The 27484-nt window shown below is 37.6% G+C and overlaps 1 protein-coding gene across 3 annotated transcripts in view; it reads left to right on the forward strand.

Moving 5' to 3' along the window:
* LOC113059165 (semaphorin-6D-like) overlaps positions 1-18542 on the forward strand; it is a 139841-nt gene extending 121299 nt beyond the window's left edge. For 2 of the 3 annotated variants that reach the window (XM_026227451.1, XM_026227452.1), the window contains 4 exons: positions 2732-2790; positions 4091-4141; positions 8543-8695; positions 16779-18055. In XM_026227451.1, coding sequence (XP_026083236.1) covers positions 2732-2790; positions 4091-4141; positions 8543-8695; positions 16779-18055 — 1540 coding nt within the window. Of the gene's footprint in view, positions 1-2731; positions 2791-4090; positions 4142-8542; positions 8696-16778 lie in introns of all 3 variants that reach the window. The other variant, XM_026227450.1, reaches the window with a different exon arrangement.
* The last annotated feature ends 8942 nt before the right edge of the window (positions 18543-27484 follow it).

Genomic DNA, 27484 nt, shown 5'->3' on the forward strand with positions numbered 1-27484 from the left:
GCCCTTCATAAGCTGAAAAAAAGCCTGTCGTGCTGACTTTAATCTGGCGACATGAAACTTAATAGAAGCAGAACAAGAAAAAAGACCAGAGAAAGCTCCAAAGTGTGTTTAAATGCTAATCAGCATCTAATGAAATTCTGCAAGACTGAGAGGGTGACATGTAAGAAAAGAGGGCAATAGATGTACGATGGTAATACCCTGACTTTCTCATTTTTAGAACAGCTCTGCGGCTTGTTTTTTGCAGCATACTGTGGATAGGAGAATATGAAGAAAAATGTGACTTTATTATCTTGTAGGATATTTTCTCTGCATGTTCTCCTTTTCCCTATCCGCTCTCTCCCAGGGGCAATTTAATCTCCATGTGATGAGACGGAGTGTTTGTGCTAATGTGTGAGTGTGTTGGCCATTTCAGGTATAATGAAAAAGCATGCATCTCAGAGGGATATTGATGTTCAGATATTATGCACCTGCAAGATCGCAATTTACCACTTTATGCAGGAGATTATTTTTCTCTCTTGTCCTTCCATTTATCCTTCAATATGAGATGAAGTCATCCCTGCTCAATCAGTCTTTCCCTTTCGTTCTGTCTCTCTCTCTCTCTCCTCTCTCAGGTTAATGGAAATAAGGACTTTAAATCATGTCAGGTAGAGAGGGCGGATTCTCAGATAGATTGAATATGCAGGGCAGGGTGAGGCAGGAGCACGGCAGGTGCCTCGGCTGGGCTGAAAAGAGGATGCCAGTGTTAGATGAAAAGTTATGTGTTTGTACACAAGCTTGTTTTTTCTCTTAAATCTTTTTTATTTTTTAGCCATTATTCTATATTGTTCCCCACCAAAAAATGGATTCCATTCAGATCAAATATACTCCAAATTAAATCAAGTCTGACAAAATATTTAAGAGGGAATTAAGTTTATTCATATATTTTAATTGTAGAGACATGTTGTTTAAAAATGTAATAAATGGCATTCATTTTAAAGTACTATAATTAAAAATAGGAACAATTTTCATTCTGAAATTGTATTTTCTTTTAAAACATACTCCAATAATCTTTTTTTTTTTCATTTTAAAACATTATACAAGAATTTTTACACTGTGATACTCCCTTAAGCTCATATACAGTAGCTTCGCCGAATGAATTGCATCAGGGACCTCAATTTATTGTAAACTAATTTACATAAACAAAGACACCTTTGACCTGAAATTAATGACAATAATTATGCACCAATAATTATGTCTGCGCACTTAGCACCTGTACTGAATTGCAAGGAGTGTAATGGATAACTTGCACGTTTTTGTACTGAAATGCCACACACAGTGTGTTTTTGGACAAAAGTGGCATGTAGTGATTTTGGCGAATCCTGATTTTGGATTCAGGTACAGAGTTGTGTGCTCCATTAGACCACAGCCCTCTGATCTAATCACGTCTCCATGGTAACACGGAGAGGAAGCAGAAGCCGACAGAAGGCGTTATGCGTCTGTGTGTGCGAGATGTCACTCAGGTGCTCGGCAGTGAGCGGCAATGACTCGCTCGCTTCTGTGATGCCATGAGCAGCCGAACATTGCAGTCGCTCAGAGCAGCATGTCACTGCGGTTACGCTTGCATGAGTCACCAACGTCTGTCTCAGTAAACATATATTCTCTTAAAATTGTACTTAATATGCTGTTTTGCCCAAATACTCATTATCTTCATACAAAGGTTCTAACATCTGAAATCGGCTCAAAACTGAAGGCGCTTCTATTTATTGAGACTTGTGCACTTGAATGCATAGAACTCCCCGTAGCTTGTTCCACTCATTTGACATATGAACGCATTAATTATATACGTGCACGTTAAATTCATTCAGCGTTTAACATTTGGTGCTATATATATGTGCTATTATTTTAAATGATGTGTGAAACAACATAGTTGTATGTCCATATATTTAATAAATAATACAGAAATAATTAATAGATTTATATTCGTATGTATATGTTTATACATATTTTTAGCAGCGTTGAAGCCTATTTTTGTTTTTTTGTTTTTTACATATATATATATATATATATGCACTATTTTTCAGTAAATATTTGTGGAAAACAGCCCACGTCATCGTGGCACCCAAAGCGTCATGGACGAGATGAGTCAGTCTCCATCTCTCCATGAAACTGGGTTTGTCAGAAAAACATAGACACGTAGTGAATACTTTTTTATTATTATGGCTTAATGTGAGGAATGTTCCTCATGTGAGTCACCAAATGTGTAAAAAAGTAGATAAACTCATCATAATAAATCACCTACTGAGGAAAAAAAGTTGTTACAAGTAGGTGTACGGTCTAAAAGTTTGATTTTAATCTCTAATATGTTGTAGTTTCTATAAAATTGCTGAATTTACTCTAATTTGGCGCTTAGTTAACTTTACATTTTTGCATATGTATAAATACTGCACGAATACATTTGCATTTGTTTCTCTTCTTATGGCTGCTAAATCACAGCTGTCAGTCATGGTATAGAGGAAGTGTCCTTGTATGTCAGAAACTCAAGCTTCAATCAAATTGTAACATGTTATTTCCCTTTACAGTTGCTCGGAGAAGCAACAACAGACTGCTGACAGCACAACTAATTAGAGGGCTCATTCAGGGAGAGGCTCACAAAAGAATGATTGTCACTCTCTTGTCCTCTATCTCACTCTTTCTCCTGCTTACTCTCTTCTTCTCTCTGTTGTGTTGTTCTCCCTCTCTGTCTCTGTCACAGGTCTGGATTTGAGCAGTATGTGGAGAGTGGATATCCTGAGTACCCAGACAGCTGTCATGGTGAGTTCCAGACAGTCCGAGCTCCCAGAGATCATAACTCATTCACACCATTATTACATCCCTTCACATTCCTGCTACAACTCCACTTCTGTTCTGAAGACTTCCAGAACCCTAGAACCTTTCTTAAGGAATCTCATGGAACATGTCAGGAACATGTCCGGGTCATGTTTCTCTCCAGGAAGGGAAAGGACAAAAATATATCACATTTTGCACCCTCCTTGAACAGTGCAAGATTTTTGTACATTGTTTTTATGACAGTTAAACAACTCTCCCCAAAATGGCATTTTTTAAATGTTAAATCATATTATCTTTTAATTGATGCTTATTTTAATTGATTATAGTATAATATAATGTACCTTAGCATTCAAAAGAAATTAAGACTTTTAGAAAAGATTTATTAAATTGATAAAAAGTGACAAAGACGGGTGTAATGCATTTTTCTAATAAATGCTGTTTTAAAGATTCCTGTTTATAAGAGAATCATGTACCATGATTTTCAAAAAACAGCGTTTCAGCTGTGATGATAACCAAATCAGTAAATTAGAATAATTTCTGAAGGATTATTGGACACTGAAGACTGGAGGAATGGCTGCTAAACATTTAGCTTTGACATCAAAGGAATAAATTCCCTTTTAAAATATATTCAAATAGAAATAAGTTATTTTAAATTTGAAAACATAATTCACAATTTTACTTTTTTGAGTATTTTTGTTTGAATGAATGGTGAATTTGAAAGACTGCTTTAAATGTGATGAAATTAGTCACATACTGACACAAAAGAACTTAAATCTTAAAATGTATATATATCATTTTTTTTCATATTGAGGTGGACATTTCTTTGATAGATTTTTTTTATTATTATTATTATTGGAATTTATTTTAGGGACCATGTACAATATTAAAATATAAATAATTTTTGATGCATTGTACCAGAGTTGGCCTATGGCCAGTTTTTGTCTTCAGTCCCATATGTAATATACTATATGTAATATGTAATAGAATGTCTTGTGTACATTCCTGTACTGTAATTGCAAAAATGGAAGAAATTAAAGTGATCATCATCGTATAAACCCCTTAACCATAGTAAATTTCTATAATGCATGGCCTTAAATGGCTTATTGCTTTTATGCATCAAAATGGAGGCAAATGCGTTACGTTACTGTAGGAGAACACTGTTTAATAAATAATTTGTTTTATTTATAGTAAAAAAAAATACAAATAATTATTCTGCAAAGTAATAAAGTCCATTAGCCTGACGGTAGATCTTCCTGATCTTATTTATCTTTTGTTCTTTCTTTAGATGTCTTGGCCACAACTCGCAAGCAGAACCCTGCAGTGGACTCGGCATACGGTCAGTGCACTAGTTTGACCTCATAAGCCTTAAATTCAGCCATTCAAATTGCTTTAGTAAGTGGTTACACTTTGTCCAGCCTTAATCGATGTCATATTCATATCCATTGACCATTTTAAAGCAGAAAATGTATTTGCCAGCCATTATATTCTGCAAATTTGCGTCTAATATTAAACAATGGACACACATTGCTATATCTGATATAGCTGATCTGTTGGTGTGAATATTACTGTACATGTCTTTTTATATATATATATATATATATATATATATATATATATATATATATATATATATATATATATGTATGTATATATATATATATGTATATATATATATTTATCAGTTTTTCTTTCACGCACACGTGCATAAATCTTCCCGTTCTGACCTCTGAGCAGATCTTACAACAGCACACAGAGAGGTGATAGTTTCCTAGATCAATAGAGTCTGTTACACAAATGACCCGCAGTGAGTCTGCAGGCTGCAGATCTGGACAGCAGACAGAAATGTCCTGCAGGGCTGTGGGCCGTATCAGAGAGCTCTGAGCCAGAGCTGTAGAGGAACAACTGAAAATCACCATCTGACAAATTAATTTTCTCACTGAGTGGATGTGTGCCGGTATGTCTGTGTGTGTGTGAGAGAGAGAAACAGAGGGTGTGTATATTGTGATGGATGGTGCACGTGTATGAAAGATAGTAAGCATATGTGTGTTTTGGAAGGAGAGAGGAAGCATGTGAAAGAGGGAGGGAAAGTGTGCGTGTGGTTGAAGAGAGAAATAAAAAAGTGCAGGGTTTGTTTTTCTTTGTTTGCGAACTGTGTTATATTTCAGACAGTCGTGAACTAATACTAGCTGACAGCTTGGGCTGTGTGTGTGAAAGTGTGTGTTAACATCCCTGCGTGGTGTTGTCTGGTTTTGCTTCTAAAGCGTGCCAGTGGATGGAGTGTGATCTGGGTCAGAGCGTGCAGCTATTGTACCACACACAGTGCACTCTGACTCTCTTTCTCTCTCAAACACACACACACACACACACATCAGAGCTTTCCGTCCTCTGTGGATCATATGAAATATCCAGTATAGCTCTCAAAATCCTTGAATTACCATCAGGATTAGTCACATGAGCAAAGTGGGTTTTGGTAAATAACAACGTTTCCGAATCACCTGCTTTGTTCTGTTCTGATCTTCAGCTAATGAATCAGTGCCACTGTTTTCTGAGCTGATTATGGTACTAAAATATTTCTAAGTCCATAAAAAATTGAATAATTAAGAAAGAATAGATAAACAAAGAAGGAAAAGTAGATTCATGAAGGAAGAAAGAATAGATTGATAAAGGAAAATAGATTCATGACGGTAGAAAGAATAGATTAATGAAGAAAGAATAGATTCATAAAGGTATAGAAATAATAGATGAATGAAGAAAGAATAGATTCACAAAGAGAGAACAGATTCATGGAGAAAGAATAGATTAAAAATAACTTCATGAAGCAAGAATACATTCATAAAGGTAGAAAGATTTGATTAAGGAAGGAATGCAGTATTAGGGAAGTAAGGAAGAATACATTAATGAAGGAATGTAAAACCTTGGCCCTAAGGAAAGTATAATGCTGTGTTCACACCAAACGCGAATAGAGCATTTGGCGTGAATTGTTTCAATGTTAAGTCAATGTAAAGACACGTTTACTTGCATCTGCAGGTCTTGTGGCACAAATGAGGGGTTAACGCGGCGCGGTAGACGCAAATTCGCTGTGCGAATTACGCGAATTGAGCATCTGGTGCGATACGTGGGTTACGTGCGAATGGTGCTTTTGTGCATTTATGTGTTTGATGCAAATTCGCGTCTGCCGCCAGAGTTGAAAAATGTTTACTTTGGTGTCAATTCACGCCTCATTAACCAATCAGGAGCCTGCTTAGCAGTCACTCATTCAACACGGAGGAACGACTGATGTTGTCAGTGAGCAGTCAACTGGAGCTTTATGACACAAATATCACGCAGTTCATATTTCAGGAATAAAAAGGACCTCGCTTGGAAGAGTTTGTTGTAAATAAACATTTAACTTTTGAGTCACGTACACGTTTATCGACCCGCGGCCTTCCTGCGGTTTTTACAACTATTTTCACCCTAATATAGCCTACAGCTACTTTTCGCTAACAAGATAATGTGTTTATTCAGAGGATGTGTGCAGGAAAAAGTGTAAAAGCCCGAATGCTCGATCAACATCAGCCATCTTGCAAACAGACAACCGCATAGCACTTGCCCCTCCCACAAGAAGCGGATTTCACCTCGAACATGCGTTAATTTTTGTTTCAAACTTTAGCTTTCTAGGTGCGTCTATTTCGCTCTCGATGCGCGAATGCATTCAAAATGTCCAAGCGACAAAATAGACGCTCTAAAATTTGACGCTCTATTCACGTTTGGTGTGAACACCGCATAAAAGTTTAAGAATAAGAATAGAAGGAAAGAGGATGTGAGATGGATCAAAAACAAATAATGAAAGGAGAGAGAGATGATGGGAGTGTGTGTATTGTGCTGTAGCGTCATGGATGTGTGGTGTGCTGGTCAGAGTGTCCTCTCTGTGAAAGAGCACACATTCATTGAGCTTCCCCATCGCTTCATTCAGTCTCCACAGCTTCTCTTCCAGCCACTGGAAATGACACGGCAGTGCAGCTTCTCACCTCACGCTGAGACAAAGCCTCCCACAGCATCATGGCAGGGTAATTAGAGCTCTACCTGCATCCAAGAGAAGTCATTACATCCTCAGAACTCTCTCCATCTTCCCACTGTGTGATAAAGCCATCCCATTGTGAAAGGTCGATGAAAATTCCCACAATGCACCACTGTTTTCCGACAGCTCTTTTCTTCCTGCACCTTTTTAATAGAATGAAAACGGAATGATAATAAAAGCGTCCCATGTGCCAGAGCGGAGCTCCCCTGTTGATCGGTCACTGTGTGGCACAGATGGCAAGATGACAGGCTTTATTTAGAGCTGGGCAGGCAGAGGATGGGCTCCACGTTTGGCCCCAGACAACCGGCTGCTGCTGATGAGGACTGTGTGCCGCTACATTAAGCATTAGTCCTGTGATGGAGTATTTCACAGCAGCCCGAGCCAAAGGACGCAAAGTCTTTCAGAAAGAGAGCTCCGCAAGGTCATTGGTACTTAAAGTCACCCGGGAACGGGGAGAGCTAAATCTCAGAATCAGACTTATGAGGATATCCTCAAAGTATGTGGTCCGCAAGAATGTTTGGGATCAGCACTTTGTGGGAGAATAGATGGAAAAGGAGAAAGGGAGAGGAGACTGTTAAACTGTTCAAATAGAAGCTTCTGTGAAATTAGCTTAGTTCAGATCAAATGTCTCCAAGTTTCGATTCTGCAATACTCTGTGGGCTAGAAATTCATGCGGTGCCACAACAAAACAAAGAAAATGTTATATTGATTTTGCTGCAAGAAGGTTTTTTTTTGTTTTTTTTTCGTGAATTGTACTGCACACTTCACATGAACTTTACAACTTCTGAAATCATTTACTGAGCTATTTAAAGGGATAGTTTGCAAAATAAATGAAAATTCTATTAAGCTGTATATCATACTTACTTTAGTGGGAATGCAAAAGGTGACTTTGGTTTTGTTTGGTTTGTTCAGTGAATGTAAGTGGGGTCCATTGTTGTTTTCAGTGTTAATTCAGCCGCATTAATATTCTATTCTATTATTTATTTGAATTACCTTTTTTTTTTTTTACATTTTCAGTGTTCATTTGAGTTTTTTTTTTTTTTTTTTTAATGTGATTTTTAGTAGTTTTTTTTTTTATTACACAAAAAATTTTTTAATAATTTTACTTCAATTTAAACATTAATTCTGTTTAAATTTCTTTTAATATTGTTTTTTTTTTCATCTAAAATGTATATATTATTTTATTTCAGCTTTTCTTTTAATTAATAAAAATGATACTTTAACAATAACAATATTTGTTGTTTTGGTCCCCATCGATTGTCATCATATGGACAACAGTTCTTCAAAATATCTTCTTTAAACCCACAAACTGAAAATTTTCCTTATTTTGTTATATCTTCCTTTATACATCAAACCTGTATAATTTTCATTCTCCTATGGAACATAAAAGAAAATGTTTTTAAGAACGTCTTGAAAATTATTGAGGTCCAAAACAACCACGTTGGACCCCACAGACAAAAATTCTTGTCTTATTTTTTGTTTAACAGAAGAGAGAAAATCATCAAGGTTATTAATGACATGGGAATGATGACAGAATTTTCATTTTTGGATGAATTATCCCTTTACTGATATTTTACAAAATGGAAATATGTTAAACCCTCTAATTAATCCTAATTTAAAATGCATTTTATGGATATTTCTCATAAGTAACTCTGTTGCCCCCTTCCAATACAACCACAGGAAATACCTCACCCACAAGCGCCAGCACAACCAATCAGGGACCAGCTCTGCCTAAAATCAAGGGTGTCTCTGAGACAGGTACCCGCCCCGAGGAGGGGAGGCGGGGAGGGCAGGGTTCTCCTGACTTGAAGCCAGGCAGTGTGGAGATGGAGGGTAAGGGGGTGTGGAGAGGCCCTTGACTCATTGTCTGTCTTCTAGCTTCCCTTTATCCCAAGTTTAAACTTTTCTAGTGCTGTATTGGATTCTGCTGCATGGCCCCACAGCTGCATACAACACAAAATACACTCACAAAGAATAAAAAATAAAAGAATCCCAAAGAATGAAAGAAAAGTGCACACTCATACACACCAACTCGGAGATGCAAACAAATTCCCTTTGAGTCAGGCAATCTGCGAGTCTGTGTTCATCTCTTTCGACCTTCCCTGGTGTTCCTGCTAGACAAACAAAAAGAACAAATTGTCTGCAGTTGCCTTTTTTTTATATATATCCATTTAAGTCTACCCTACATCTCCAAAGGTACTTTGTCTGGTTTCCACTCATGTGTCCCTGGCTGAAGTTCGCTAGAATCCAGAAAATGATCATAAATCCTGCACCTACCGCTATGATCATCCACTCAGCCTGTAATGAGAAGCACCAGCAGTCGATAAATAAGCAGCAACTACAGAACCACAGGCAGATGCTGCCTGATAGAAATTTCCAGCGTGCAATCTATTCAGCCGCTCGGTCAAGAGGAGTCGCAGGCTTGTACAATCAAACGACTCACAGACAGGAGAGGTTTGGCGGTTCAGTCACAACGCACCTCATATCTCCCGCTCTTCACCTCCCAACTTATCCCTCGATTTTAATATCCCTGTTGTTGAGAGGTAATGCGTTAATACACACAGAGATTTGTGAACCTCAGAGGGCTGCATTTATGTGGCATTACTTATTCTAGCAGATGAAATTAAAATTTTACAACAACTGCTTCCAGTTAAAGCAACAGTTCCTTTCGGTTTTTGGCATTTCAAACAAGAGGAAGTGATGCTGAGTGGATCGTTTGTCACACTTTTAGTCTTTCAATAAAAATATCCTTTAAATTTATTCAATATTGTGTACTGTAATAATTGTTTGGTGAAAAAAAAAAATTAAATCAATATTCAATTATTCTTTATATTAATCTAAACATTTACATTTATAAAAAAAAATGTTACAGAAAGAGTGTATTCACAATATTAGATTAGATATTAGATATGGCCTACAGTACAAATTCCTCACATGCTATTTAGCCCTTTCGTGCAGATGCAAGCTGTAAGATTGCATTAATGTTGATTAATCTCATTAGTAGGATGCGTTTGGGTGAGTTAGTTTATCCCGTTAGAAAAGCACTTCAGTTAACCAGATCATTCGAAACCGTTATAAAGATTTTTCCTCTTCAATTGTTAGTGCATTGTAAATGTCTGCTGTTCTTTTATATTTTAATTTTTTATATTTTTGTAAATGTTTTTTTTTTTTTTTTTTTTTTTTATATTCATTGTCAATTAACAATCTTTGTGATTTTTTTTGTCATTTTCATTAAAAATAAATATATTTTGAGTTATTTCGTTGACCAAATTAAATAGCTAGATCTGAACTCAAGTCAATTATATTAGCTATGAGTTAATGTTATTTACTAATGATTCAGTCTTTACCTTTATTCACAGTCTGCATCATAATGGTTTATTTTAGTGCACAGGGTCAGAGTCAAGCGAGGTCAATCTTTAGGTAGTGTTGACTTAAGCATGCGTGGTTGAATCTCTCTCCCTATATATATTTTTTTTAAAAGTAAAGCGATAATGATGTCTGTCGAAACAACCTCTGTTTGTTCCGAGGTGGCGGCTGCCAAGTCCATGCCGCTCGTTAGCGTTATTTTAAACACACTTTCTCGCAGGTCATTGACACACTCGAATAAGTGCTATTATGGCAGGAACTCTGGCCCCCCGATAATTTGCGTGAGTGTTGGAGGACGGACTGCCATGAGGGGGTGGGCGGATTCTGAAACTCATTAAAACACAGTCGAAGATGAACTGACAGTGAACTCCAGCTGAACTCCGCTCTGAAGATGCATTCAGTCCTGCAGAAAGGATATTAATACCATGGCAGGGGAAGAAACAAAGAGAGAGCCTGAGGTTTAGGGAGTCAGCGGGAGATGGAAACATGTTTAAATTGGGTGGAAGACATTGAGGAAGTGGAAAGGAAAAAAGACAAAGGATTCCAGTCATACACAAATGAGATTCCCATATATATGTATTTTTTAAGTCCACTATGCAACTGCTTTAATCTACTTTATAGGAGCTCTGCTTCCGAAAAGAGCAAAGTGACGTCCTTCTCATTAAAGTGTTTCATTTGTAAATGTCACAGTCAGCCTGCTGCCCATGTAGCCAGAGCCAGGTAATAATGTCCATCACCAAAGGTCACAAAAAATAGATCCTGTTTTCCACCAAAAATTCTCTTTATATCAACCCAGCACATGCCCTGACACATGCAGACTCAACACACAGGCTATTAAATAGTGCACACACAAACACACACACACACACACACACATACACTTATTTGTGAAGAACTGTGGGCTCATACGGTGCTGGAATCCATATAATGCGCTTCCTAAAACCCTCTTCCCCCCTCTCCTTTTCCTTGCCCCTTCCCTCTCTTCCTCTGGTCCTTCTGACTGGAGAGATGTAGTGTTCTGTTAACCTGCCTGTTTTTCAGACTAATGCTTCACATTCTTAAGTTCCAAAGCCTCTCTTATTTCCCCCTCTGGATTTAGTTTAGAGTCTCGTAAAGCCTGAGCTCTGTAGTCCGACTTTAGGATTATGGCCTTCAGCTTTTTTTTTTATTCTTCTAGAACTGTCACCTCTTTTTTTTGTCAAATAGTTCATAATTTTCTTCTAAGGATTAGATATACTTGAGCAACTCAGGCTTCAGAGTGAGGCTGTAGCGAGTTTGATTGTTTCCCGCATGCTTGTTTGCTTCTCTAGGATCGTAAGATCTGGAGCTTGACCAGCCGCTGGCTTCCATTGAGTTTTTCCGCATTTGTTTCCCTATCTGCTTGTGTGGTGCGTCAGAAAGTATGTGTGATCCCGCTGCATGAATCTTACGTCAGCTCTCGATTGAAAGTGCGTTTTCAGTTTGCTGAAGAGAAGAGTCGCTCTCTTATCAGATACCTGCTTTATTCACCTTTGAATGCATGATGCATCGTTTTATGCATGATGTTTTGAAATGTTACATTCTGTAAAATGTGTTGACTTTTGTGGATTCTAAAGGTCCTTTCTCATGATTCACATCAACCTTATCCAATGAACTGAAAACTACAGGGTTAACCCTGATCCTGCTTTGCAGTGCAGCTTTTTCAATGCTGGCCTCTTGAAGCACATGATTACTGGACAGTTTGGTATAATTACATAGATGGTGTTTTATTTGATTAAATTAATTGATTTTAATGTGTGGTGTGTGTACACACACACACACACATTATTAACATATTTTATGAAGGATGCTAATGTCTAAAGGTGTTAATAATACTATGTTCATGTCAATTCCTGTCAAATCATTTAACTGCCGGAAAAATTACTTCATAAAATCTTTTGCAGAATCTATTAAATAAAGTATTTAGGAGACAAGAGCACTGAGCTGAAAATACAAATCTATTCAAATAGAATATTTTCTAATTTCCTGCATTCACGGATTCAGTTGCGCTCAATTATTTACATTTTGTTTTGCTGTTCTCTGTGTATTTGCTCATATTGTCAAATGTATTCCATTATGAGGTAAAGTAATACTCATCCATATTTAATTTTCCAGTGGATTTTGCACTTCTGTCTGGAGATTAGATGATGTCAGTCACCTTTTGCCTGAATTAATTCGCTCCCATTTTGGCATTTACTTGGACTGAACTACATACAAAAGGGCTTGATTTCAACTTCTCATTTCTCTTTGGCCCTCAATTAAGCCGTCTGGATAGTTGCAACATTTTTTAGCAATGAATTTCTAAAAGCCTCTCAGTTGAGACCCTACAGAAATTGATATCTACTTCTGAAGACTGATCATATTCCATCCGCTTGATGGAATACAAATTCAAGTTGAAGCATTTTAAAATGTTTAAGCCACTGAACTACACAACTGGTACTACTAATACTAAAGATTCTCTTGTTTAGAAAAAAGTTATATCGGTTGCTTGAGCAAAAGCAGAAAAAAAGAAAAACATCTGTGTAATTACAAGAACTGCATTCTTCACAGCTTCAGGATTTTGGTATGTCCTGCTTATTCCACTTGTAGCCCAAAAACATAGATGCAAAAACACGAGGTAATTGAGTAATCAAAAAGGCAGATCATTTAATGCCCTGGAAAACCATGAGCCTGAAACAACCAACGTCTCCCAAAACCATCTAGTGAGTGATGGCCACTATACTGAACACCTACACTACTAAAAAGTTGCAAGAGGGGGTTTTCATTGCAATGCCATGAATGAACCATTTCGGGTTCTTCGAATAAACTTTCAGTGAACCATTTTTTCTTAGTGTTATGAACATTTAAATAATTTAAATATCAATTTGTTAAAGGTTCTTCAAGGAACCATAGATGCCAAAGAATAATCTTGAACAGTGTAGTCTCCTTACAGATGAGATTATACCTCCTCCTCTTAGTGAAAGCAAAATCAATACTGAAAACAGAGAACCTTAAGACCTACATAGATATAGTCTGCCATAAAAAGCCTATTTTCTACTCAACTTTGTTTTGGGATAAAGAGCATAAACTGAACAACAATGGCCCTGAAGCTCTGTGACTCCTAGTATCCCACTATCACAAAATGGGCCTGGTCTATTCTGTGATATCAAATTTATGGTGCATAAAAAGTTCCATTCCAGAGCCTTTCAGAGGCAATCAGCCACACACAGAGAGCGAGAGAAAAGGATAGACACCAAAAAAGCATTTAAAGAAACAAGAGTTTGTGTGTGAAGGGATAGTTCACCCAAACATTACAATTCTTTCATTGTTTACCTGTATACATTTGATGGACAAAAACATTCTTTAGTATACCTTTTAATGTTCCAAACAAAAAGGTCATACACGTTTGGAACAACATAAGGGTGAATAAATATTTGGGTGAAGTATCCCTTTACAGAGAAAAAGACAAATTATATTTATCATGTTTTTACCATTAGCCCACAGCAGTGCATTTAATGATGTTATACTCATAGGAGATACTTGTTGAGCTTCACTAATAATACAATTCTGCCATCCTAATGACTTTTGATAGAAGTCTCATCTAAAAGTAATTTATACATAAGTTTGCCAGCTAGTTCCTCCATATTTTACAGATAAACAATAGCCTGACTGAGATTATGTGTTCTGAACATGGAGACTTGTGCTCCTGCTCTTGTAAAGGCCAAAACAGAAGCAGTTTTAATGTCATTATTATATAAATGGTGATAACCAAATTTTACACCATTTCTTTCATCTTAAAAGAACATGTTAACTTTGGCAGCCCTAAGTATATACACGCTTATTTTTAGCAGAGCTTTGAGAGACCGCTCACAAGTCTGCTTTCAATTAAATCCTTTTTTTCTTGCCCTCTTCTATTGGACGTCTCCCACTCTCCAGTTCTTTGAGAAGGAGTTACTAGGGTTTTGACAGAGACCTACACAATCTCTCACACAGACGAAAGGAAGATTGAAAGACTTAAAGTTTTCACCACTGAAAATCTGTCACTCATTTCTCCCCACCACTTCACTCTATCAACCTCTTTTCTTCTCTCCCGCTCTCTTACTAAGTATCATTCATTTTTTTACCTCCTCTCCTTTCTCAAATAAATGTCATTCTCTTTTTTCAGTAGTCATCTTCTTCAGTTCTCTCTATCCCCTTTCTCTCCTCTTCATTCTCATTCTCAATGAGTCAATGAGGAGTTATTGGATTTTTTGACAGAGGCCTATACAATCCCTTGCACAGCCAGGAGAAAGTGAAAGCACCTCTCTTCCCCACCCACTCTCATACTTTTAGTACTACCATGTTCATTTTCATTCTTTATTATTATTATTATTATTATTGATTATATTTTTAACACTTTTACTATGTACTTATTTTTACATATATACTTTTGTTTTTTGTTTTACTTTTTAATTTCAGTGTTTATTTTTTTATTTTTTTTTTGATGATCATCTCGTTTGCATGGTCCTGAAAATAACTGACCCAATTAAGTCAGCTAGAGTAGCACTTAATCTATGTATTTATTCTTTTTTTTTTTCAGTTTCTGTGTCAGTGAAAGCTCTACTAAAACTAACTATTGTTAGCTTGAATGAACTGCATTGTTATAAAGTGTTAGCATGCATTCAGCCTGGTATTTTCTTTTGATACTGATTAATGAATATTAAGATTTTACATCTAATTCGTGCTTTAAAAAATTAAGTTTGGAAGTATTTGTTCTTGTGTTTCTACAAGCGTGCTGTACAAAGAATGAAAGAGGACTGCGAACCTGTTGTGACACTAGAAGTATGTATAAGTGAGTCACCCATCACATAGCATATGCCTGGCCTCTGTGCTTCCCAGGGGCCGAAGACCGTTTATAGACCAGCAGAAAGCAGACGAATGAGTCAGAGGAAGATAAAGGTCCCCTCTCATTCATAACATCTTCCAGTAAATTTGTGCATTAGTCTGTTATAGCTTATAAGAAAATGAGGCAAACTTTTATTCAGTTGTATGTAAACAGTAAACATGTCAGTTATGATGCTTCAGAAACTCCATCTTAGTAAAACAACAACAACAAAACCGTTACCACCTTCCAATAACTATTCTGTGAGACCAGAAGTGTGCGCACTATGCTACTCTTTTAGAAGTTAACTTCTCTATAATTCACTACTGCTGTAGCTAGCAAAGCACAGTTGCTAGTGCTAAAGTGTTTGTATTGATGCTTGAAGGAAGATCATCCTTGTTTTTCTCACATAGCGTTATTATGCATTCATAGTTGTATTTTTGCTTGCAGCAACTAGAAAAAGCACAATAGAATCTCTCTCTCGTTCTTTTGCTAAATTGATAACTTGCTAACGGTGGTCCACCCACTCTGCTCTTACACTGTGTTGGGTTTAACATTGCTGTTCGCTGATGTGAGCATCAGTAAGACTTTGTTGGCCTTGCCAAAAGTCTTAAGCAGCTAATAACTTCTTACTTGTAACATCAATCTTTAGGTCTCTAAAGAGACTGCGCCTCTGCAGTCTGCAACAAATGTTCCCTTAGCTTTGATTAGCAAGTTACAATAAGCAAGCAGCATTTATTTAGCCTTTTTTAACCTAGCTTTAATAGCTTTCTTAGTTATCTAGCTTTTATATATTTACTATTTGTTCATGTCCTCATTTCCATCTGTGCATCTGTCTTGCTTTTTTTCACCTCTCTTCGCTTTCATGGCTGTGATATGTATTTCTTATTTTTTTTAAGTTGCGTTTACAAAACTAGGACAAGGCATTTTAAATGTGCTGCCTAAATTTTCTGTTTTGATAAGTAATACATCAACACTGTAAATTAATCTGTGCTCATCAAGTCATTTCAAAGGGTCTTTGATGTTGTATTAGAATTAATCAAGACATAACATTTCAGTTCTTAGCTGACACTTTTTTAAAATACCTTTTTGTAAAATACTCTCAATGTAAAATATCGCTTAACAGCAGATTTGTCCATTTGCTGGCTCTCTTAGAGACAAAGAACAGAAAAATGAGAAAAACAAGGAAAGGCTGACTGCGCAGATGGCAGTGGGAGTTTCTAATTATCTGATCGTGCACATGTTAGCAAAATCACCTCTAGCCTCAGCTCATTAAGACCGTAAGGTGGTCTGTGATTTTAATCTGCAGTCGCTGAAAACATCTCCATATCATTTTCGCACCACCTTAATGCCATATCCAGCTCAGTGTAGAACAGCACAATCAACTGTGAGTCAAACACATGGCACTGCTGCTTTTGAGACTGTGGCTAATGAGAAAACCACTTTAGCTTCCTACAAGACCATCAGCAATTGTTCTTGAGGCTCTAGAGTTATCTGATGTTGAACCAATGAGCATTTGCAGATTGATTCAGAATGGCCCGCTCAGCCAGCGCTCTGCTTTGTTTGTCAGCAATTTCTAACATGAATAGAAGTCTACTAAGAACTTTACAGACTCACACTGTTAATAGCTAACCTAACTGCCAGCTTGCTGTGTCTTTATACACTCATCTTGCTCTCTTCCCCTCTCTGCAGGAGTGCGTCGACTCCCTGAGGTAGATAAGTCCAACCACAGTGTTCACTACACTCTGCTCATTGCGTGTGTCCTGGTGGCGTTTGTCCTGGGAGCTTTCCTCTCTGGATTTCTCGTTTCCTGTTACTGCAACCACAATGTGAACAAGACCAAAAGGCTGTCGAAAGATTCAGAAGCACCAATCCCACATGCTCTATCCTTGCGCAGCCTGGCCAAGTTAAATGGCTTGCTGGAGAGCCAAAACAAGGATGAGAAGCTGGAGGTATCCTCCCCCAAACTCTATAACTCTTTCTTTGCAAATGGAAAAGAGCAGGTGCATCACAGGAATGGCCATCATGCTGCCATGACCGAACTCATTCACCCACATCATCACAGCTCCGCAGAGCTCTCTGGCCTTCCGACGCCTGATTCGACACCAGAGCTCCCGATCAAGAGTATGAAGGCCTTCAAGAACCAATGGGAGAAGAATCAAAACTGCAATAACGCTAAAGAACCCAAGTCCCATAACATGGGAGCATCTCGTCCGACCACTGGGATGCAGCATCAGGTTTTCCCCTTCTCTCAAGGAATGACCAACGGACAAGTACTAGGTAGCTCAGCACACATGGAGGAACGCAAAGTTCACAGTGCGGAGCGTGTGGCAAGCCAGCCGTATCACTGCTACCCTCACAAGATTGTGGATGTCACCTCGCTTGATGAGCTTCTGAAACACATCCACGAAATCAATGTGGCTACGGGCAGGAGTTCCACTGTCCTCACCTCATCCATGTCAGCCAACGCTGGACAGATGGCGTTCGCAAACCGCGTGCAGCCGCAGATCCCAGAAACAGAGTCTGCGCCGTACTATAGTTCCTCCACTCTTCCTCGGGACAGTCTTACTCGCCGCATGGATGTCCCACCAGAGATTCCTCCTCATCATCAATCCACTCTGGAGAGAGTGTCCCGTCACCAATCTCAGCGCCACTCTTTGATAACCACTCCCAAGATGCCCAGTGGAGGTGTGGTGCCACGGCAGCATAGCTTCAACCAACGCAGCGCCCATCAGCCCCTGCTGCTCTCCCGAATGAATTCTAACGGCAGCAGTTCAGGTTGCGATATACGGCACCCACTCATCCCTAATGGATACCTAACTCGCCAGCATAGCTACAGCGAGCAGCCAGATGTCCACCGTGGAGCTATTGTCCGTCGGACAGCCTCACTCAAGCCCGACGTCCCACCCAAACCACTGTTCATCCCTGCTAGCTCGCCTGTGAACCAGGCAGGGAAGTTCAACTACTGAACGACAGAGAAGAAAAGCCTGTGGTTTTTCATAAAAAGCTACTTGACCTCTCAGAACCAACTGTGGTCTACAATAGTGAAAAGATTGGACAAAAAAAACTTGCCTTTATGGGGGAACTAAAAAAAATCCTCTGGAGTTTGGCTGCCAGTGTTGACGATTTTACATTTGAACTATGACCTGTTTTTCTGTTTCATTAATATATTTGTACCATATTGGTATTGTTCAGCTATTGGCCATTAGGAGAAAAGGAGTTACAGGAGTTCACCTAGATTTAGGCTGCCACAGTGATAAGTGTGTGGCTTTACAATGTTTCTTTGGACTGTACGGACAGGTGTCACTGCTCCGAATCTCTGGACCTGAACTTTTATCCGAACAAGTGTACACAACTTGTTTGATATTCTGATCTTTCTTGCTTTGGCTTAACTATTCCATTGATGTAGAGTTGATGAACTGTGCTGATCCCAATTAGAAATGTATATATATATATGCATGCATGTGTATGTGTGTGTGTGTGTGTATATATATATATATATATATATATATATATATATATATATATATATATATATTTATATATATATATATATATATATATATATATATACAGTATGTATATGTATGTGTGTGCATATGCATACCTAGTGTATGTATCTAAATAACTGAAATGGTTTAGCCCCCTCAACAAGTTATTTTGCCTTATTTTGCAAGCAGATGTGTTGTTGACATGCCCACACAACCTGAAATGATCTCTGTAAAATCCATAAGCAATAATCTCCACCCCATCCAGTCCACTCTAGTGTAATGCAGTTACAACAATTCAACTCAAACTCAATAAAGTTCAAATTCAGATTATTAAATATGGCTAGAGATACAGTTACATCTGAATGCACGGTCCCAAGTGAGGTGAATCAGGCTGTTATGAAGTGTTATGAAGGAGATGTATGTATAAAACTAAGAGGAATGTATTATTTCTCTATATGCTGCAAGATTAGTGTGAGGTGCTCCAGTATTTACACTCTGTTTCCTTTATTAAAATCATTTTAATAAAATGTCCTAACCAGGCAGTTAAACCAAAAAATCTCTGTAAACCTTAATTGGTTAGTTCACCCAAAAACCCATAAATTACTCACCTTCAAGTCATCCTAGGTGTATATGACTTTCTTTTTCAGACGAATCCTGTTGGAGTTATATTAAAAATTGTATTTGATCTTTCAAGCTGTTTAATGGCACTCAGTTTGTGTTGCAGTGCATCAGTCCAAAAGACGAGAAATAAAAAGAACCCATCCATAAAAAAAAGAGTGTCTCACACAGCTCCAGGGGGGTGACCAAAGTCCTCCGGTAGTGAATCGATGCATTTTTGTAAGAAAAATAACCATATTTAAAAAATTTATAATTTAATCTAACTTGTGTTCACTGTTGTAAATGGAAGCAGTTCCAGGTGGATGACATATGAGATATGCCGCTCAGAAGTGACGAAATAAAAAAACGGTCACTAATTAGTACAAAATGAGAATTTGTAAAGAAGAATGTCAGAGGATTTAGATATAAGCAAAGAGGAGACTTATTTGCCAAGAGGAGCCAAAGGAGAGGTTCTCCTTTTCTAAGGTAAGGAAACTTTGCTTCCTTTGTTTTCATGAGACTCACCAGCTTATGCACATCACCGACCTCACATCATCCTTCTGGAGCTGCTTCCATGTACAACTGTTGGGACAAGCTACATTAAAGGGATTTATAACATTTTGAATATGAATATTTTTCTTGCAAATACATATTGAGGAGTCCTTTGTTCACCCCCCAGAGCCGTGTGAGACACTTTTTAATATGGATGGTGAACTAACCCTTTAAGTCCCGGATCACTTTCTGTGTTCAATTGATACAGTCCCACTCACACTGATTGGTCGTAACTTCTGCCCCATAAACATCAAATACTTGCTGGTTGCTTCTGAATGTGTCATGCCACAGAGCAGTTTGACACACTGAAACCGTTTGCACATGGACAGGACACGGCGTAATAATGTCTGACTTTCGTTATTCCTATACTATGTTAAAATGTATCGATATTAACACTAAAACTGTTTTGTGTAAATAGATGAACAATAACTAGCCAAATTTTAATTGTGTAAATTTGTGCCTTATTTAATATGATGTGTTAAAGGGGGGTGGCAGCAGAGTGGAAGAGAGGACAAGAAAAGGGCAGAGAGGCCCTAATTTATCTTTTTATTTTAAATATTTGTATTTTTTTAAGCTTGGTTGTCTGTATATCATAACTGTTGTAGATATATATTTCTAGATACTTTTGATATCCCCAGGCTGTGTGTCGCTTTTGTATTTGGAACAACATCTATATGGTTTTCTCTCCAAAGCGCAAGTCTATCTATCTATCTATCTATCTATCTATCTATCTATCTATCTATCTATCTATCGTTCTATCTATCATTCTATCTATCGTTCTATCTATCGTTCTATCTATCGCTCTATCATCACTGTATCCTATCTGTTGCTATCTGTCGATCAGTCATTCTATCGATCGTTCTAGCTATCTCTCATTCTAACTATTGCTCTATCACTCTGTCTATCCTGTCTATTGTTCTATGTATTTCTCTTTTGTTTTCTTTCTCTTTTTGCTTGCTTTCATGTTGAACTCAGTCCTCACTGACAGGTTTGTTCTGAGATGTATGAAGTAAGAAACATGAACTTCTAAACTGCAGCGTGTCTTCAGATCTTATGTTTAATGGCGAGAGCAAGACTTCTTAGGCTTTGCACTCTGTTTGGAGGAGAGACGTGTGTGTGTGTGTGTGTGTGTGTGTGTGTGGAGACCATATCAGTTGGATGTAGTTCAAACACATACCTCCCTTTGCTTTTTCCCAGTACTTCAGTCTGGCAGAGTGACTCAGAACAGTTCCTCTGCTCAAAGTCATCATCATCATCTTCAGTCTGTCTAATGATGTGTCGGCTTTTGCATACATTTTTGGTGCTGGACAGTTTTTATCATGTACTCTTGAATTAACCTTTCAATTCGGCTGCCTGTAACTGTGTGCTCTGTTGCCCCATGCAAAACCAAATGCAATGTCATTTTAATAGACTGCCTCCAACTCATATGCCTCACAGGTGGAAAAAGGACTGAGGGTTGAATCCCTGCACCGTACTCGACGGAAATCTAGAGCAAGTAAACAGAGTGGAAAGAGACTGGTGTAGTTTCTTTGAATTTCCATAGATATTATGATGGAAAGGGAACTGTGTGTGTCTGCTTTAACCATTGACGTTTCTGTTATTGCACAGTGTAAATACAATCCTGGAGTTTCCCAGGATTCAGTGCTCCGTTATGTTTACTATTGGGATTCTTCACCTCTGCTTTTATGGAATACTGTTGTATTTTCCTTTTAACAGAAATAAATGAGAGATCATTACATGCATATTTTTTACTGATTGTCATTCGATCATTTTATAAAGTGCACATGCTTTTCTCTTTATTTGACACTTTCAGATGGCTTATAATTCATGTTTTGCAGAAGAAGAAGAAAAAAACACATTATGCTGTAGTCAAGTTCTCCCGGCTCTCATGATTAAAAAAAATACAGCAGATTCTGATGTTGTTGGCCAACCGCAGCTGCACTACAAGGATGCAATGGATGATGTTTACCATATCGCCCAAGGGCCAAAAATGACTTAATAGCCTATTAGTTCCTCTGGTCCTTAGAATTTACAGTAAATGTATAGTAAAGGTGACAAATTGGGAGTGTATGGAATTTATGCTTTTACAGCACATTTCCACAATACAATTAGTGGATAAGGTTAAAGATGCAGGTTCTGCTTCTCCTCTTGAGTTTCACACATGAAAATTATCCAATGGTAAACAAAAGGAGCTTATCATTTCACTGCATGCGTCTGTGAACTTCAAGATTTTCCCATTTCACTAGTGCTTTCTCAGTACTGTCTTCTATGAATAGATACAGACTCACTCCACACAGAAAGAAGATAAAGAGGCATGATCTTGTTCCATGAGATGGTGCACCTTGTTTAAACGGTGGGTTTTGGTTTTCTGTTCTTGTTCAAAAGATTCATGCTGCCCTCCCTGTTCAAAGGGTCTGCTGGCTACAGATCTGAGGACGTTCTGAAGATGAACAGCACTGAACACTGTAAATCTGTTGTTGTTTGCTCTGTTGTTGTGGCTGCTTTGTCTTCTCATCGACTCTGCTCCACAGTGCCACATATTGGTAACATTAGTGTTTAATTTTGCTTTAATTAATTCCAGTCATTCTGTAAAAGATTAATGAAAGCTCACCGGAAACGTTGTTTTCACTAAGCTTCTATAGGTCCAAAATACAGTTACTACAGTTACTTGTTTTCCAAGAAAATAACCCTTATGGGCACTCAACATCTTGCACCAGAATTTTATCCACAGATTTTTGTCATGAGATAATTTTGCAGCAAGTTTTTTAAATTTTGCTCTATGTGGTGCTCACTTCCACTTTTCCTATCCATGAATACTCTGGTGCTAGATGGACTCGGGTGATAAGTGGCTCTGGATTCAGCGGACACACTTAACTGCATGTTGTCTGACAGGTGGAGCCGAACAGTCTCAGTTATTACCCATAGTTCTTAGTTCAGTACTCATCAGGTGTCATCAAGAGATATCACCCCCATGAGAATCCTCACATTCACACCCGAGTACACCTTCACGTCTCATGGTTCTTGCTCCGTCGTTTTCTTTAGCTCTCTCTTGCTTTCACTTGTTGGGTGTGTTTCTCTGGCTGGTTGTCAGCACTCTGAGAGTGAGAGGGCATTAGAGAGAAGTATTCTGGGAGATGGAATGAACTTTTTCATTGTAAAACTGTCAAGAGATAAAACTTCCTGTAGATAAAATTGCATGCATTTTGTTTTTTGATGTATAGAATTTCATCACAGGTGGAGAACAGCTATGGTATAGTCTGTTCATTGGATCCAAAGAAAAAGGAGGTCCTGTGAATTTTAACGATGACCCTGAACCTGCTCAGCATCTGCTGTTCACTCAACCCAGAAAGGTTTGTAGTGGTACATTTGGCTGCTTGAGATTGTTTGCCAGCTTATGGTCTGTATTTTATTTTATTTTTTTAACAATAACACCACTGAAAGGATGTATACAGAGCAATGCATGACAATAGACACTGCTGACATTGCGACATGCAACTCTGCTAACTTCATACGTTTGTGTGTCTGCATGTGTGTACTCCTAGATTAACCGTGTAGAGCTCTATTTAACTCTTGATGGATAACATTATTTTGCCCCTTCATGGAGTGCTGAGGCTTTTCTAATTTTGATTACTGTTGGTATTAGTGTCCGAAATTAAATTTTCCATTATATGTCAGGTGTATTGTTTATTGTTATGTCTTATATAAAATCAGATGTCATAAATTCATTTACATACTTTTTCAATCTGAATAATTGGTTTGAGAAACTTAACTCAACATTAACCGATATTTTATGTGCCCAGGACAGAAAATATTTTGAATATAATAAAAATAACATACATTATAAAAACTAAATCAGGTATTCGTTACACATTATTTTTTTCTCTGAGCATCACCAGTAAATCGCTCCTATGCTCAGAATCATTCTCCTTTGCTTTCATGTCTCTTTTGTCAAGTTTTTATGTTCCGTTCTCTTTCTCTGTATGCTCTCTTTTGCTGTTGTGTCTTTTTCTCATATCTATGAGATCATCTTGAAGATTTAGATGATAGTCATGGTTATGGTATTGCTGCCGTGTTTGGCATAATACACTATGCTGCACTCCTTCATTTGCATTATTTTTATTACAAACAGTTGGATGCTTCAGATATTAAAAAATGGTTCCCATTTATTGTGTGTTATTATTGTTTTCCACTGAGAATGTGGGCTGTGTCATTCATTTTGATACATAGCGTTTACTGTAAATCAAGAACATTAAAAAACTCCTTTATGAAACTGAACTTGCTATTTTAGAGAATTGCTGAAGTCTTCTACATAGCCTGGTGTCAGATATTAAGTATTTGTTTCCCTAGACTGAACTGTAGTTGAAAATCTAATGTTCACCTTCAGTTAATAAGTGGTTATAAATGTATATATCAACTACAACATTGAATATACAGTACTGAATCACTGAAATCGATTTGTTCAAAAGTTCTTCAGGAATGAGTAATATGTGTAGTAACCGCATATGTGAACTGGTCATTAAATCATTTATTTAAATCATTTAGAGAGATGTTTCTCCCACACCCTCCTCCTTTGACACGACACCCACGCAGGTTGCCAGGTTGAGGACAGGCAACAGAAATGATAGCAATTGACAATGGAAGGCATCGGGTCATGTTTCTATATGCCTTTCCATGTGTTTTTATGCCTCTGTTCATAGAGCTTTTTAGATGAATGTCAAGGCTTTTTAGTTTGGGTTGAATCTATGATCTCTGACACTGTTCATTTGGTGGCTTCCATGGCTGCAACTGGCAAACCCCGGTGTCAAAAAATTATTGAGAAACTGACAGTGTGGAATCACACAGACCAATACAAAAATGCACTTTCTAGCACTGAACTCACATTTCTAAATAGAATACCTGCTGTTTAGCGTTGTTATTCAGAGAAACAAGTATGTGAACTTCTGCAAACATATGAAGGTATTTGTACTTTACAGTCAAGAAACTACATACAGCACCTTCAAACCTGCGCACAAAATCCATCATTCTAAAGGGCCCCATGGAGTGGCCAGTTTTGAGCACTATGATTTGGAATGACCCTTCAGTATGGCAGCCATGATTGTTCTTACTCTGAAGTGCCCTTCAGTGACAGATTGAGCCCGTTTGGAACACAGATTCATTCTGACATTAAATAGTTATTGGAAACATAATAAAACATCATTTAAACTTTGTTTATCTGTCTAAATTGCTTTATATAAAATAAATTAATTAATTTAAATGCACTTTATTCAGTAATGACTGATGTGTTGCTAATAACTACTTTATAAAAGCATTGTCACACTCACACTTGTGCTGCTGTTCTAAGTAAGAGCTGATAAGCCTATATATTTTGCTGTCCTAACTATGTATGCTTATGGTTTGTTGAAGTGCATTGTCAGTTGAAATGCACTGCTCTCGAAGTGTAAAATGGGCAACACTGGTCTATGTTCGGACTTATCTTTAATGTTACGGTGTATGCATCTGTATTATTTCTGAATGCTTTAGCAGATTCTCGGTCTGGCTTTCCTCTCAAAGACACTTCACTACAGCACCACAAACCACACAGCATTTGGATACATTTATAAAAACCATAAACTAAAGAGAACCACATGGCTCCATAAGTGTGCTAGGAGACAGACAGCCAGTGGGCTGTACCCTTGCTTTGTAAATGTCTCTTCAGTATTGTTGTTACAATATGGTGTTATAAGACACTGCTCGCTGTTTGCCTCATTTATATTTTCACTGATTCTTGAGACATGGGACAAAACACGTCCAGCAATTGTAACTGCTATTAGGTTTAAAAAGGAAAATATTTTTGCTAAGAGAATGTATTTAAGTATCCCCTTCAATTTAATTTTGTCATTATTATATCAAATCTGTGACAATTATTTTGTGTCAACAGATAAAGGTTTAATGATTCATATGCAATAAAATGGATAATAACGTTTTGTTTTGTTTTTATGATGAAAGATAGATTTTTTAAAGAGCTTAATAATATCACATATCAAAGAAAGGTTGGAGGAAGCACTCTCCACAAGGAAGGTAAGACACAGAAGGTCATTGCTGAAATGGCTGGCTGTTCACAGAGTGCTGTATCAAAATATATTCATAGAAAGTTGACTGGAAGGAAAAAGTGTGTAAGGAAAAAGTGCACAAGCAACAGGGATGACCACAGCCTCAGGAAGATTGTCAGGAAAAGCTGATTTAAGAACTTGGGAGAGCTTCACAAGGAGAGGACTGAAGCCAGAGTCAGCGCATCAAGAGTCACCACACTCAGACGTCTTCAGGAAAAAAGGGCTACAGCTGTCACATTCATAGAACCAAGCCACTCCTGAACCAGAAAATAATGTCAGAAGCATTTAACCTTGGGTAAGGAGAAAAAGAACTGGACTGTTGCTCAGTGGTCCACAGTCCTCTTTTCAGATGAAAGTTAATTAAGCATTTCATTTGTAAATCAAGGTCTGGAGTCTGGAGGAAGACTGGAGAGGGACATAATCTAAAGTCCAGTGTGAAGTTTCTGAAGTCAGAGCTGATTTTGGGTGCCGTGACGTCTGCTGGTGTTGGTCCATTGTTTTTTCAAGTCCAAAGTCAATGCAGTCATCTACCAGGAGATTTTGGAGCACTTTATGCTTCCATCTGCTGACAAGCTTTATGGAGATTTAAATAATTTCATTTTGCAGCTAGCACCTGCCCACACTGCCAAAACCACTTCCAAGAGGTTTGATGACCATGATATTACTGTGCTTGATTGGCCAGCCAACTCACCTGACCTGAACCTCACAGAGAATCTATGGGGTATTGTGAAGAGGAAGATGAGTAACATCTGACAAACAATACAGAGGAGCTGAAGGCCACTAACAAAGCAACCTGGTCTTCAGTAATGCCTCAGCAGTGCCACAGACTGATCGCCTCCATGTTGCGCCGCATTGAAGCAGTAATTCATGCAAAAAGAGCCCCAACCAAGTATTGAGTGCATAATTAAACCTGCTTAGGAGATCATTCTGTTTTGTAAATCCTTATTTGATTGATCTTTGAGAAAAAAAAAAAAAAAAAATATATATATATATATATATATATTCAACATTTGAAGTAGATGAAAACCGTTCAGTTCATCAAAGTTTTCCTAAGAGAAGACCGGGTATTATTTTGTTTTTGGGGTAACTTTGATGTAAGGTTTTGATCCACTTTAAATGTTGACTACTGTATATGTATATATTTAATATACATTTTAATTATTTTTTGTGGCCTCTGTAAGCCTTGAAAAAAAATGGCATTTATATTTCCTATAGGTCTTGCATAATGTAAGTGAAAATTAATCTTGTCTGAAAATAAATCTTAATCTGAGAGTGTTATTGCACATTTTGATAAAAAAAAAAAAAAAGTTGTATCATCGCATAAGCTATAGTCATGTAAGTTATTTTATCATGTTAATTTGTCTGAGTAAGAGGTTTTATTTTTTTCAGTAGTTTTGTCCCATTTCTCAAGAATCAGTGTTTTAAATAGTATCATCAAAAAATTAATTGCCTCTTCTGATTTATTCTGAATAAAGAGAAATTACATATGCATTTGACAGAGTAAATATACCAAATGATTTGATGTCCCCCAAGGACGGAGGACCACAGCATGTTCTTTTCATGTTGTCATGGGAACCTTGTCCCACTATGTCCTCTCTCCATAGACATATGGACAAACACGGTTGGGAAAAAGCCTTCTTAAATTCAACAAATGCTTTTCTTTGCCCTC

Source organism: Carassius auratus, chromosome 41 (genome assembly GCF_003368295.1).
Source record: "Carassius auratus strain Wakin chromosome 41, ASM336829v1, whole genome shotgun sequence".
Lineage (NCBI taxonomy): Eukaryota > Metazoa > Chordata > Actinopteri > Cypriniformes > Cyprinidae > Carassius > Carassius auratus.